General features: G+C 37.4%; 1 protein-coding gene across 1 annotated transcript; it reads right to left on the bottom strand.

The window, feature by feature from the left end:
* Positions 1–8,743: 8,743 nt before the first annotated feature.
* On the bottom strand, positions 8,744–9,688 carry LOC100751946 (olfactory receptor 1044). The gene has a single exon (XM_027421203.1). The coding sequence runs from the start codon at positions 9,686–9,688 to the stop codon at positions 8,744–8,746; it is 945 nt and encodes a 314-aa protein (XP_027277004.1).
* Positions 9,689–15,152: the final 5,464 nt, after the last annotated feature.

Raw genomic sequence — 15,152 nt, 5'->3', positions numbered from 1 at the left:
TTATCAGCTGAATGAGTTCCCAGGTAGAGTTTTTCAGGTCACTAATGTAGTCTATCATATCAGCTGCAAATAGTGAGCATTTGAATTCTTCCTTTCAGATTTGTATTCCCTTGATCTCCTTTTGTTGTATTATTGCTCTAGCTAGGACTTCAAGGACAATATTGAATAGTTATGGAGAGAGTAGACAGCTGGGTCTTGTTCCCGATTTTAGAGGAATTAGATTGAGTTTCTCTCCATTTAATTTGATATTGGCTGTTGGCTTGCTGTATATTGCTTTTATTATGTTGAGGTATGTTCCTGTTATCGCTGATTTCTCCAAGAACCTTATCATGAAGCGGTTTTGGATTTTGTCAAAGGCTTTTTTGGCATCTAGTGAGATGATCATATGTTTTTTTTTTCCCTCAGTCTGTTTATATGGTGGATTACATTGATGGATTTTTGTATGTTGAACCATTCTTCCATCCCTGGGATGAAGCCTACTTGATCATGGTGGATGATTTCTCTGATATGATCTTGTATTCAATTTGCCAGGATTTTATTGAGAATTTTTCCATCAATGTTCATAAGGGATATCGGTCTGTAGTTCTCTTTCTTAGTTGTGTCTTTGTGTGGCTTGGGTATCAAGGTTATTGCTGCCTCTTAAACAAGTTTGGCAATGTCCCTTCTGCTTCTATTTTGTGGAACAATTTGAGGAGTATTGGTATTAGCACTTCTTTGAATTTCTGGTAGAATTCTGCAGTGAATCCATCTGACCCTGGGCTTTTTTTGGTTGGGAAAATTTTGATGACTGCTTCTATTTCCTTAGAGGTTTTAGGTCTGTTTAAGTTGTTTATCTGTTCTTGATTCAATGTTGGTAAGTGATAACTGTCCAGAAAATTGTCCATTTCCTTTAAATTTTCAAATTTTGTACAGTACAGGTTTTCAAAGTATGACCTGAAGATTCTCTGGATTTCCTCCATGTCCTCCATGTCCGTTGTTATGTCCCCCTTTTCATTTCTGATTTTGTTAATTTGCATGATCTCTCTCTGCCTTTTAGTTAGTTTGGATAAAGGTTTGTCTATCTTGTTGATTTTCTCAAGGAACCAACTCTTTGTTATATTGAGTCTTTGAATTATTTCCTTTGTTTCGACTTTATTGATTTCTGCATTCAGTTTGATTATTTCCTGGCATCTGCTCCTCCGTGGTGAATTTGCTTTCATTTTTTCTAGAGCTTTTAGTTGTGATGTCAAATCTCTGGTGTGGCTATTCTAAATCCAGCTACACTGAAACTATTAGAGGACAAAGTGGGAAATACCCTTGAATTAATTGGTACAGGAGACCACTTCATGAACATTACACCAGTAGTACAGATGCTGAAGTCAACAATTGATAAATGGGACCTCCTGAAACTGAGAAGCTTCTGTAAGGCAAAGGAGGCAGTCAGCAAGACAAAACGGCAGCCGACAGACTGGGAAAAGATATTCACCAACCCCACATCTGAGAGGAGAGGATCTTTCCCCTCAGAGAGGAGAGGGCTGATCTCCAAAATATACAAAGAACTTGAGAAGCTAGTCCCCAAAACACCAAACAATCCAATTAAAATTGGCATATAGAACTAAATAGACAATTCTCAATAGAGGAATCTCAAACGGCTAAAAGACACATAAGAAAGTGTTCAACATCCTTAGCCATCAGGGAAATGCAAATCAAAACAACTCTGAGATACCCTCTTACTACTGTCAGAATGGGCAAATTCAAAAACACCAATGGCAGTTCATGTTGGAGAGGATGTGGAGAAAGGGGAACACTTCTGCACTGCTGGTGGGAGTGCCAACTTGTACAGCCAATTTGGAAATCAGTATAAAGACTCCTCAAAAAAAATGGGAATCAGTCTACCACAAGATCCAGCAATTCCACTCTTAAGCATATACCCAAAAGAAGCACATTCATACAAGGACATATCTTCAACGATGTTCATACAGCACTATTTGTAATAGCCAGAAACTAGAAGCAGCCTAGATGCCCCTCAACCGAAGAATGGATAGAGAAAATGTCGTGCATTTACACAATGGAGTACTACTCAGAGGAGAAAAACAATGGAATCTTGAAATTTGCAGGAAAATGGATGGATATAGAAGAAACCATTCTGAGTGAGGCAACCCAATTGCAAAAAGACAAACATGGTATGTACTCACTCATATGTGGATTTTAGACTTAGTGCAAAGGATTACCAGCCTACAATCCACACTGCCAAAGAAGCTAATAAACAAGGAGGTCCCTAAGAGAGACATACATGGTTCCTGGAGAAGGGGAGAGGTTCAAGAACTGCTGAGCTAATTGGGAACATGGGAAGAAAGGGGAGGGAGCTAGTAGAATAAGAAGGGGAGAAGAAGAGGGATGCAGAGGACATGAGGGAGCAGAAAGTATGAGTCAGGGGAAGAATACATGATAACAAGAATAGAGATATCATATTAGAGGGAGACATTTTTGGTTTACAGAGAAATCAGGCACTAGGGAAATGTCTGGAGATCTACAAAGATAACACCAGCTATCTCAGCAACGGAGGAGAGGCTACCTTAAATACCCTCTCCTGATTATGAGATTGATGACTGACTTATACACCATCCTATAGCCTTTATCCAGCAGCTGATGGAAGTAGAAGCAAACACCCATAACTAATCACAGAACTGAACTGGAACCCAGATGCAGAGAAGACCAGTGAAGAGCACAGGGGGCCAGACCAGGCTGGTGAAACCCACAGAAACAGCTGACCTGAACATCGGGGAACTCTTGCTCCCCAGTCTGATAGGTGGAATACCAGCATGGGACTCATCCAGACCCCAGGAACATGGGTTTCTGTGAGGAAACCTCAGAAATCTATGGGACTTCCTGTAGAAGCCCATTATTTATCCCTAGCATAGGTGTGGACTTTGAAAGCCCATTCCATATAGAGGAATACTCCTTGAGCCAAGAGACATGGGGGTGGCCATAGGCCCTATCCCAAAGGATACGAAAGACTCTGATGACACCCTATGGATGACCTCAGCATCAAGGGGGAGCAGAAAAGATATGTGACAGATAAGATTTTAGTTGTGGGGGGTAGGGGAGGATGGGTGGGAGAAGGGAACTGGATCGTCATATTAAAACAATCCTGTTTCTAATTCAAATTTAAAAAGTTGGAAAAAAAAGAAAGTGCCCAAAATCCTTAGCCATCAAATAAACGAAACTCAAAACAACTCTGAGATACCATCTTAGGAAAAAAAAAACAAAACAAAACAAAAACACCAATGACAATATATGCTGAAGAGGATGTGGAGAAAAAGGAACACTCCCCCATTGCTGGTGGGAGTGTAAAATTCTAAGACCACTCTGGAAATCAGTATGGTGGTTGCTCAGCAAAATGGGAATCAGTCTACCTCAAGATCCAGCAATTCAGTTCTTGGTCATATACCAAAATAATGCACATTCATACAACAAGAACATCTGTTCAACTATTGTTTGTAATAGCCAGAACCTAGAAGCAATCTAGATGCCCCTCAACTGAAGAATGGATAGAGAAAATGTGGTACATTTACACAATGGAGTACTATTCAGTGGAAAAAAAGCAATGGAATCTTGAAATTCTCAGGTAAATGGATGGAACTAGAAGAAACCATCCTGAGTGAGGTAACCCAGTCACAAAAAGACAAGCATGGTATGTACACACTAACATATGAATTTTAGACGTAGAGCAAAGGATTACCAGCCTACAATCCTCATCACCAACAGAACTAGGAAATAAGAAGGACTCTAAGAGAAAAACGCATGGACCCGGGAGAATCAGGATATCCTGAGTTACATGGGGCCATGATAGTAGGGGAGAGGGAGCTGGCAGAATGATAGGATGAGAAGAGGAGGGGAGAGAAATAAATGAAAGAGCAGAATGGTTGAGTTGGGAAAAGAATAGAGGAGGGCAGGATGAGATATACCATAACAGAGGGAGCCATTATAGGTCCGAGGAGAGGAGAGATCTAGCACTAGGGAGATCTTCAGAGATCTACAAGGATGACAACAACTGACAATCTAGGCAATGATGGAAAGGCTACCCTAAATGCCCTTCCCCTATTATAACACTGATGACTATGACTACTTTATACTCCATCCTAGAGCCCTCATCCAGTGGCTGATGGAAGCAGAGGCAGACACCCACAGATAAACACTGAACTGAACTCTGGAATTCAGTTGCAGAGAGGGAGGAAGGAAGATCTAAGGGGTCGGGTCCAGGCTGGTGAAACCCACAGAAACATCTGGCCTGAGCAAGGGGGATCACATGGACCCCAGCCTGCTGTCTGGGAGGCCAGCATGGGACTGAATCAGACCCCTGAATTTGGATGTCAATCAGGAGGCCTCGGCACTCTATGAGGTCCCTGGTAGTGGATCAGTATTTGTCGCTGTTGTATAATAAGGGACTTTAAGAGCCCATCCCATGTGAAGGGATTCTATCTTGGCCAGGACACATGAGGGAGGGCCTAGGACCGGCCCAGGATGATGTGATGGACTTTGAGGAGCCCAATAAATGGCCCTACACACCCTGGGGAGCATAGGGGGGATAGGGTGGGAGACTGGTTGGGGGTGGGAGAAAGGGAGGGAGAGGAAGAGGGAGAAGGAGAGGTAGAAGGGATTGGCACATGAAGCAAGCTTGTCCCTAATTTGAACTAAAAAAAATTTAAATTTAGTAGTTGCTTTTGAAAGTGTATTAAATAATCTACCTTTTAATCTTTTCAACATAAATTTTTATTTAAATTAGAAACAATCTTATTCTACATACCAATCCCAGTTCCCCTTCCCTCCCATCCTACCATGTTCCCCACCAACCCCACACCCATCCTAAACCCATCCATTCACCAGGGAGTGTGAGGCCTCCCATGGGGGATCATCAATGTCTGTCACATCATATGGGGCAGTGCCTAGGCCCTCCCCCATGTATCTGGGCTGAGAGAGTATCCCTCCATGGGGAATGGGCTACCAAAGTCCATTTGTGCACTAGGGATAAATACTGGTTCCATTTTCAGAGGCCCCATAAACTGTCCAGGCCTTCTAACTAACACACATGTTCAAAGGGCCTAGTTCAATCCTATGCTGGTTCCCCATCTATCAGACTGGGGTCCATGAGCTCCCACTTGCTCAGGTCAGCTGTTTCTGTGGGTTTCCCAAGCATGGTCTTGATCCTTTTGCTCATCACTCCTCCCCCTCTCCAACTGGATTTCAGGAGTTCTGCTCAGTGCTTAGCTGTGGGCTCTGATTCTGCTTCCATCAGATACTGGATGTAGGCTCTAGGATAGCATTTAAGGTAGTCATTAATCTCATTATAGGGGAAGGGCATTTAAAGTAGCCTTTAAATTTAAAGTAGTATTGCTTAGATCTTATGATATCTTTATCCTGCCTTTTCTCTTTTAAGAGTAGATTCAACATCCTATCATATCTGTATTCTTATTTTTTCTTTTAATTATAAACTGTTTGGCCTATTGTTCAGGTTTATTACTAGCAAACTCCTACAACTTAAATTAACCTATATTTCTTATCTATGTTAACCACTTGGCTTCACACCTTTTCTCAGTATGGCAATCTCATCTTGCTTCCTTTGTGTCCGGCTAGTGACTCTCTCTTTGCATTCCTCTCCCCAGAACTCCCTTATTCTTGTAGCCTCACCTTTACTTCTCTCCTGGCTGCTGACTAATCAGTGTTTAATTAAACAATATGAGAGACAAATCTTTACAGTGCTCAAGAGTTTTATCCCACATCATTGGCTATTCTCAGCATTTTCTCTCTATGTGACACTGCATTTCTATTACTATTTAGAGCAATGAAGAACTCCTTTTATAATTTTATAGTGAAACCATCTGCCCTAGGCTTTTTGCGGGGAGGAGTGGGAGACTTTTGAAGACTGCTTCTATTTCCTCCGGGTTTGGGTTTATAAGTCTATTTAAATTGTTTATCTGGTTCTGATTTAATTTTTATATGTGGTACCTATTCAGAAAATTGTCCATTTCTTTCAAATTTTCCACTTTTTTTGGAGTACAGGTTTTAGAAATATGACCTAATGATCCTCTGGATTTCCTCAATGTCTGTTGTTATGTCTCTTTCCATTTATGATTGTTTTCATTTGGATATTCTCTCTCTGCCTTTTGGTTAGTTTGGCTAAGGGTTTGTCTATCTTGTTGAATTTCTCAAAGAAACAAATCTTTGTTTAATTTATTGTTTGTATTGTTCTCTTTGTTTTTGTTTTATTGATTTCAGCCCTCAAGAGTGCTGTTAAGTCACTAATGTGAGATTTCTCCATGTTCTTTATGTAGGTATGTAGTGTTATGAACTTTCCTCTTAGCACTGCTTTCATAGTGTCCCAGAAGTTTAGGTATGTTGTGCTTTCATTTTCATTGAATTCTAGGAAGTCTTTTATTTCTTTCTTGACCCATGAGTGATACAGTTGAGCTTTGTTTAATTTCCATGAGTTGTGAGCTTTCTGCAATTAATGTTGTTGTTGACTTCTAACTATGGTGATCTGATAAGATACAGGGGTGATTCCAATTTTTTGTATCTGTTGAGGTTTGCTTGGTTACTGAGTCAGTTTTAAAGATGGTTCCACGAGGTGCTGAAAGAAGGAATATTCTTCTGTGTTTGGGTGCAATGTTCTATAGATGTCTGTTAAGTCTATTTGAGTCATAATGTCTGTCAGTTCCTTTATTTCTCTGGTAAGTTTCTGTCTGGAAGACCTGTTCAGTGGTGAGAGTGAGGTGTTGAAGTATCCCGTATTGGTGTGTGGGGTTTGATGTGTGATTTAAGCTTTAGTAAAGTTTCTTTTAGAAATGTGGATGCCCTTGTATTTGAGGCATAGTTGTTTAGAACTGAAACTTCATCTTGATGGATTTTACCTGTGATAAATATGAAATGACCTTCTCTAGCTCTTTTGATTAATTTCAGTTTGAAGTCTATTTTGTTAGATATTAGGATAGCTATACCTGCTTATTTCTTAGACCCATTCAATTAGAAAATCTTTTCTCAACACTTTACTCTGACATAATATCTGTCTTTGAGGTTGCGGTGTGTTTGTTGTATGCAGCAGAAGGATAGATCTTGTTTTCTCATACATTCTGTTAGCCTGAGTCTTTTTATCAGGAAATTGAGACTGTTGATATTAAGAAATACTAATGACCAGTGATTATTAATTCCTGTTATATTTGGGTTTGTCGTTCTTGGTGGTAGTGTTTGTGTTTGCCTTCTTTTGAATTTACTGGTGTAAGGTTATCTGTTTGTTATGCCTTTGTTGGTGCAGCTAATATCCTTGGGTTAGGGGTTTCCTTCTAGTGATTTCTGTAGGGATGGATTTGTGTGGAGGTATTGTTTAAATCTGGTTGTGCCAGGGAATATCTTGTTTTCTTCATCTTCTATGAGGGAAAGCTTCACTGGGTATAATAGCCTGGGCTAATAACCATGATGGTCTTAGAGTGTCTGTATATTGTCTGTCCAGGACCTTCTAGCTTTCACTGTTTCCATTGAGAAATTGGGTATAATTCTGATAGGTCTGCCTTTATATGTTCCTTGGACTTTTTCCTTTGCAGATATTAGTATTTTTTTATTATGTATGATTACTGTTTTGATTATTATGTGGCGAGGGGAAATTTTTTTGGTCCAGTCTATTTGGTGTTCTGCAAGCTTCCTGTACATTCATAGGCATATTGTTCTTTAGGTTGAGAAAGTTCTCTTTTATGATTTTGTTGAATATATTTTCTGTGTCTTTGAGTTGGACTTCTTCCTCATTTGATCTTTTCATGGTCTCCCAGATATCCTGGATATTTTATGTTAAGAATTTGTTAAATTTAACGTTTTATTTGACTGATGAAAGTATTTTCTCTATTGTATCTTCAATGCCTGAGATTCTTTCTTCCATCTCTTGCATTCTCATTTTTATGCTTACTTGTGTTACTGCTTATTTACCCAGATTTTCCATTTCCAGAATTCCCTTGGTTTGTGGTTTCTTTTTTTCATTATCTCTATTTCAATTTTCAAGTCTTGGATTTGTTTGTTTGCTTTTATCTTGGCTTTCTTTATGGGATTTATTGATTTCTTCCAAATTTATTTTGTCTTTTCTTCCTTTTTTTTAAGAAAATTTTTATTTTTTTCTTTAAGGACTTCTATTATCTTCCAAAAATTATTTTTAAGATACTTTTCTTCTCCTTCATCTGTGTTGGGCTGTTCAGGTCTTGCTGATATAGGACCACTGGTTCCTGGTGGTGTCATATTCTTCTTTGTGTTGTAGAATGTATTCTTAAACTGACATCTACCCATCTATTACTCCAATCAGTACAGTTTGGACCTGTAGCTCTGGTGGTTGCTTTCACTTTGGGTGCATGTGAAGGTCTGGTGGTTGCTGGTGAGCAAGTGTAGTGGTGGGTGAATTAGTGCCCAGATGGTTGGCAGAACAGCTACTGCCACCTGGTCCTAGGGATGCAGTGGGTCTCTATCTTTATCTTATATGATGAATTCTTTGATTTGCTCAGACGCCTCAGAGTTGTATATTTACCATTACAGAAATGAAAGAATGGGTTTCAAATTATTGGATCAGGTTTTATATATGAAATTACATTCTATATTTAAAATGCTTCTATATAGGAAAGACATTTTTCTACACATATAATGTGTTAATAAATAGACATGTCAATAGTATTTTATTAGTAAAATATGAGACACACAGAGTCCATTATTTTTTATTCAAATCATTTTCTTAATTTCATGAAATAAATGTTTGATTTCTGCTGATAATTAATTTCTTCAGAGCATCCTTCACTTCCTTGTTCCTTAGGCTGTAGATCAAGGGGTTCAACATGGGGATGATCACTGTATAGAAGACAGAAGCCATTTTGTCTGTGTCTAGAGAGTGATTAGAACTAGGTTGCAAGTACATAAAAATGAGGGTTCCATAGAAAATGGTCACTGCCAGCATGTGTGAGCCACATGTAGAGAAAGCTTTGCGCCTTCCCTCAGCTGAGCGCATCCTCAGGATGGCAGAAATAATGAATGTATAGGAAATAAAAACAATGAGAAGAGAGGATATGAACATGATCCCAGCACACACAAAGATCCATAGCTGTTTGGAGTGAGTGTCTGAGCAAGTTAGCCTGAGGAGGGGCATGTCATCACAATAGTAGTGATTGATGATATTAGAGTGACAATAGCAGAGGCGGAAGGTGAGGATGGCATGAAAAAGTGCTACAAGGAAGCTGTAGCAATAGGGGGCAGCTACAAGCTGAAGGCAAATTCCTGGGGACATTAGGACCATATAGAGTAGAGGGTTACAAATGGCCACATACCTATCATAGGCCATGGAAGCTAGTAACAAACACTCAGCTGTCATGAAGGCTAGGAAACATCCTAATTGAGCAGCACATGAATTGAAGGATATCACGTTTTTTTGGTATAAGAAATTCCCAAGCATTTTGGGTGTAATGACAGAAGAGTAGCAGAAATCAACAAAAGCTAAGTTGCTGAGGAAGAAGTACATGGGTGTGTTGAGTCTTGCATCTGTTCTAATGACCAGAATCAAACCCAGGTTGCCAACTGTTGTGAACAGATAGATAGCTAAAAATACCACAAAGAGGGGCATCTTCAACTCCTGGCGGTTTGTGAGGCCCACAAGAATGAACTCTGTCACCTCGGTGCAGTTTATATGAGCCATGAATCTTCACAAAATCTATGTGCAAATCAACAGAAAAGAATGTAACCAATATTTGACAAGAATATTTTATCTTAATGTAGTGAAACACAATAGAATTTTTAACATAAAATTATAATTGAATTGCAAACTGATTAACCATTTTGGAATAAGAGCAAGAGATACCATGAGAAGGCATTTTCTTGAAGACATTTCTCTCACTCTAAACTGATAGCAGGATAAGATCCACTTCACTGATTCAATCTTTCCCTGAAGTTGCTACTTATTATTTAAAACTCAACATTAATCTTTTGAATATTTAAAACAGATATTCATCAGAAAATTTGAATATGAATCTATTCCAATTGCATTACCATACCTATATGACATAAGCTACATTTTGTTTCTGTAGAAAATATACAGAATTCTCTTCTTCGTTTCTATATCTACTATATATACCCTGAAGAAATTATGACAGCTAATTACATGTTGGAAGTCAGATGGATCCTATGCTTTGTCAAAGGCCCTAATAAAAGGACAAAGGGAACTTTAATTCTTTGTCCTTATCCAGAAGCAGACTCAGCAAGCCCAGCATAGGCCAGAAATCACTGCTTGGAAGGACTAAATGCTGCACTTTCTGGAAACTGACTCTTTCTCTGGGGTTGTTATTATCAGTTCTAAGGTGATTGTGTCTGAAGCATACAGGGTTTTCTTTGGTAACTTGTCTAATTTAGTTTTCTGGTGACCTTGGCTCATTCGTTCTACTACAAATAGTACACAGGATGCTGTATGTTCTAATAAACTTACTTGGAATAAGTCGTCAGGTTTTGCAAGAGCCTCTGGTCCCAGCTACTGTTTTGTCTTCTTTATCGCTCAATCCTACATAATCCCACTTGACACCTCACTGTTTAGGACCCTCATCCTACAGGTTCCAGTCACCTACAAATATTTGTAATAGTCTTATAAATGCATCTGGATAGCATGATGTCAGACACCACAATGGGCTTTATAGCATATTTATTTCTGTCTATTTTTAAGCCCTAACCTCTTGTGAAATATCCATTTTACAAATGAAAGAGAAGATTCATGAAAAGGCTCAGTATCTGAAGTGAGATTAGACAGCTGGAATTAAAAACAGGCTTTCTAACAAGGTCAAGATCGTCTCATGAATATATACTCATTATGACTGTTTATCTCCACTCAGCACAGCACATCCTAAGGAGAGTACAGATGATGTACAAATGGGAGATAAGTATAGTCAGAAGGAAGGATCCAAGAGTGGTGATGCATGCCTGTAATCCCCGAATTTGAGAAGTAAAGGCAGCTAGAATCAGGAATTGAAAGTCACCCTGGTTTATATATAGAAAGGCCAACCTGGGATACCTTACACTTAGTCTCAAAAAACAAAACAATAAGCAACATAAGGAAAAAACAATTGACAATTAAGAAAGATACCCAGAAGGGAGGGAAAATATGATAAGAACTTAGGCAATGGTCCAAATATGTTTAGGGTGTCTGTGCCAGTAACTCCTACCAATGTATGGCTAAGATGTTTCTATTGAATTTTGTGTGAGATACAGTATCTTGATATGTTAGACAAATTAGATGCCCACACTCATTGTATTTATACATTTAAAAATAAGTTTAATTAAAAAGGACTATTGCTTCCCAATTTACTTAGATCACGTCACTTTCTTTGTGACTGTTGTACACAAACACACAAATACACACACACACACACACACACACACACACACACACACACACACACACACACACAAACCATATCAATGTTATTTCATCAGTATTGTACTTTAAGTACAGTATCTTCATAGATTTGCTTGTCCTTTTAGACTATTTCCTATGTACAAGGTAATATATGGAATTTTTCTTGCTACTAGATCTCATAGTTTAATATATTTCTCCCCCTATGAAAAATTAAATCAAATTTCAGAAAAACATTAATGACTTTATAGACATTGTATTTCATAAAGCATATAAAAAACTACTTGTAGTTCCTGGTTTCTGTTGTTGGTTTTTTTTTATATATACTCTTTTACTCTTTGGTCTTTGGTGGCCTACCACCCAGTTCCCAAATAAATACATGGAGGCATATTTTTATTTATGAATGAGTGATGGTAGATTTTCTTGTTTCTAGACAACTATTCATAACTTACATATCCCATCTACCTTTTGCCTCTGGCTTTTACCTTCCTCTATTTTTGTATATCTTTCTTTACTTCTTACTCTGTGGATTGCTATGTAACTGGGTGGCTGGCCCCTAGAGTCCCCTTTTTTTCCTTCTCATTTCTCCCCTCATTCCCCAAACTTCTCCTCCTATGTATTCTCTTTGCCTCCCAATACTTCCTATCTTTTCTCCTGCCTTGCTATTGACCATTCAGCTCCTCATTGGACCAATCAGGTATTTTAGACAGGCAAAGTATTACATTGTCACAGAGTTTAAAAAATGCAACATTAAAGAATGGAACACATCTTTCATCATTAAACAAAATTTCCACAGCATAAACAAACATAGTACATCTTCAACTAATAGTCTGCAACAATTTTCTTGTAAGTAACACATTTAAGGTGTCTCAGATGATGAAATCATTTTTTTGTTTTAATTTGAGATGTTTATAGGGCAAGTACTACATTTTGGGTAATTATATTCAATTTCAATTTATTTTACACAAAAGAATTACATTATAGGGTTTTTTGAGATGGCTTGATGCTTAAAGTACTTGCCAGCCAAGCAAGTAGACAGGCTTGAGTTCAAATCTCAAACACCCACAGTAGAATCAGGAACAATGACAGCATTCATCTGTAATCCAGGAACTGGGTGAACAGACACAGAAGGATGCTAATTGGCCAGTCAGTGTAGCTCAAACAGAGCTCTATATCCTTTGAGAAATCTGTCTCAAAGTGAAAGGATGCTAAAGTTGTGATCTCTTACCTTCACAATTGTGCTCACTTGTACTCACCAGCATTTGCACACACACACACACACACACACACACACACACACACACACACACACACACACCTCTCTCTCTCTCTCTCTCTCTCTCTCTCTCTCTCTCTCTCTCTCTCTCACTCACACGTACACACACACACACACACACACACACACACACACACACACTTCATTCTATACAATCTTTAAGCATGGGCATATAAATTTTTAATAAACACATGGAGAAAATACAAAGGAAGGAAATTTTTAGATTCATATGTTTTTGCTTTGATATGAATAAATGATGATTAGTCTTCAATTTAAGGAAACATTTTCAAATAAGAAAAAGAAAATTATGCTTTAGTTTATAAATCTTACTGTTGGTAGCATGAGGATATTTTTAGCCATGATCAAGTGTTGCCAATGTATTAAGAGCTGCCACAGGCAGAGCAGTAGTGGCACACTCTTTTAATCCCAGCCCTCAGGAGACAGGGGTAGGCAGATCTCTGTGAATCTGAGGCCAGCTGGTCTACAATCTGAGTTCCAGGTTAGACAGGGCTACTGAGAATCTGAGGAAAAACTACCACAAAACAAATAAAAATATCAAAAATTATACCTCATATATAGAGATGTGGCTGTCCAAATATCAAAAAATTAATGAACTCACTTTTTTCTTTGCCAAAAGAGTGCAGCATATTCACCATCTCATAGGATTTCATTATGTATGTATGCTTACCTCTTTTCTGTTCTCCACCCAAGGCCTGTCAGTCTTGCCACCAAATCTAGGAACATGAGCATACTTGGCTTCCCTTTAACCATTTTCTATTTTCTTGGGGTAATTATTTTATTGCTTTTCTGAAATACCTTATCACATTTCCTGATACCCAGAAATTCCATCAAATACTTTGAACTTATATTCCTTTGCAAAAGAGATGTGTTTGGGCATATATTTATATAATTGTGCGTGTATTTGCATGAATATCATGTATCTTTGAATACTGAATAAATCCATAAAAACTCTATCATCTTTAGAGAAAGTCTTACAAATGTACTGTCTTTTCCTAGTGTTTCTACAACACAGAGGCCCAATAGTTCCTCACAAAACACACATAAGTTTGACAAATCACTGATCCTTTCTACACTAGTGAACTTTCTTCACACTCTAATTCTGCTACATGAAAGTTCATTTATTTTTGAATGTTATATATTTATTTTGAATATATATATATATATATATATATATATATATATATATATATAAGCATTATAACATTATGATATCATTTCTTTTTTTTCCTCCTTCCAATTAGTTCTATATAAACTTCCTTGTTTTTTTTTCAATTCATGGCTTCTCTTTGCATTGATTTTTGTTATACACATATAATTATACATTTATATTCCTAAATACACAAATACAACCTTTTAAATCTGTACAATTGTGCATGTTTTCATGACTGAGCATTTGGTATTAGACAACCAAATTGTATAATGTTTCCTGGGGGCACTATGTCTCCCACTCTCAGCATTATTTAGGTAGCTGTATTTCTTTTTATACAGTTGAGGCGTTGGTGGCTTCCCTTTGTCTGAATTGCCATGTCTGCTGTATTTTTACCATAATGATACACAGCATTAAAGCAGCTAGTGTTTAAATTAGGGAAATGCCATGCAATGGTGATTTTGTCTCTTATTTCAAATTGCTTGGCTAAAGTACTGAAATACAAAATAGAGATAAACTACTCCTTAAAGCATAGATGTGGAATTTTCTCCTGGGTTGAATATACATGATAAAATAGAAAGAAAGAAAGAAAGAAAGAAAGAAAGAAAGAAAGAAAGAAAGAAAGAAAGAAAGGAAAAAAATAGTGGAGATTAAGTCTAGGTATATATAGTGGTTCCCTAATTGCAACTTCTTTTCTAATGAAAATTTACTACAGAAAGGCAGAATTTTAAGAAGTGAGGTTGTGACATACATCATAATCTTTCCTTTGACTGTCTCACCATCTCAAAATAACTTAATAGATTTTAGAATTTTCCAATCTTTTCCCAGTCCAATCTAATCTTACATTTTTATGTACTATTAAATATATATATGTATATTATATATATTATATATATAATTAAACAATAAGAAATTTTAGCTTTATTTCAGAATATGTCATCTAAAATATTTGTCTAAATACCATTATGGTATTTGATTGTAAAATATTTATTTTGTTGCTAATGTGAAAACCTGTATGTTGAACTTACCTGAAAAGCACAAGTTTCTATGTCTTCTGCTTGTAATGTTTGGGCAGCTACAAACTATGGGCTTTTATCAGTGTTACTATCCCAAAGGATCTACTTAGAAGAATGAGGTAAGAAAGATTATAAAGAAAAATTATAGTCTGTTCCCCATAGACACACCAAATAAGGTGAGAAATAATTAATATTATTCTTCATTTGTAGAAACCACAGATCTTAAACTCTTTTATCAGATCTTTAGGGCTGATTTCCAAAATATACAAAGAAATAAAGAAGCTAGTCACCAAAACACCAAAT

Source organism: Cricetulus griseus, chromosome 6 (assembly GCF_003668045.3).
Source record: "Cricetulus griseus strain 17A/GY chromosome 6, alternate assembly CriGri-PICRH-1.0, whole genome shotgun sequence".
Lineage (NCBI taxonomy): Eukaryota > Metazoa > Chordata > Mammalia > Rodentia > Cricetidae > Cricetulus > Cricetulus griseus.
The sequence above is the reverse complement of the archived record's forward strand: the minus strand, read 5'-3'. Positions and strand labels throughout refer to the sequence as shown.

Excerpts from the sequence above, each read along its gene's own strand:
- LOC100751946 (XM_027421203.1), bottom strand. The coding sequence starts at position 9,688 with ATGGCTCATATAAACTGCACCGAGGTGACAGAGTTCATTCTTGTGGGC.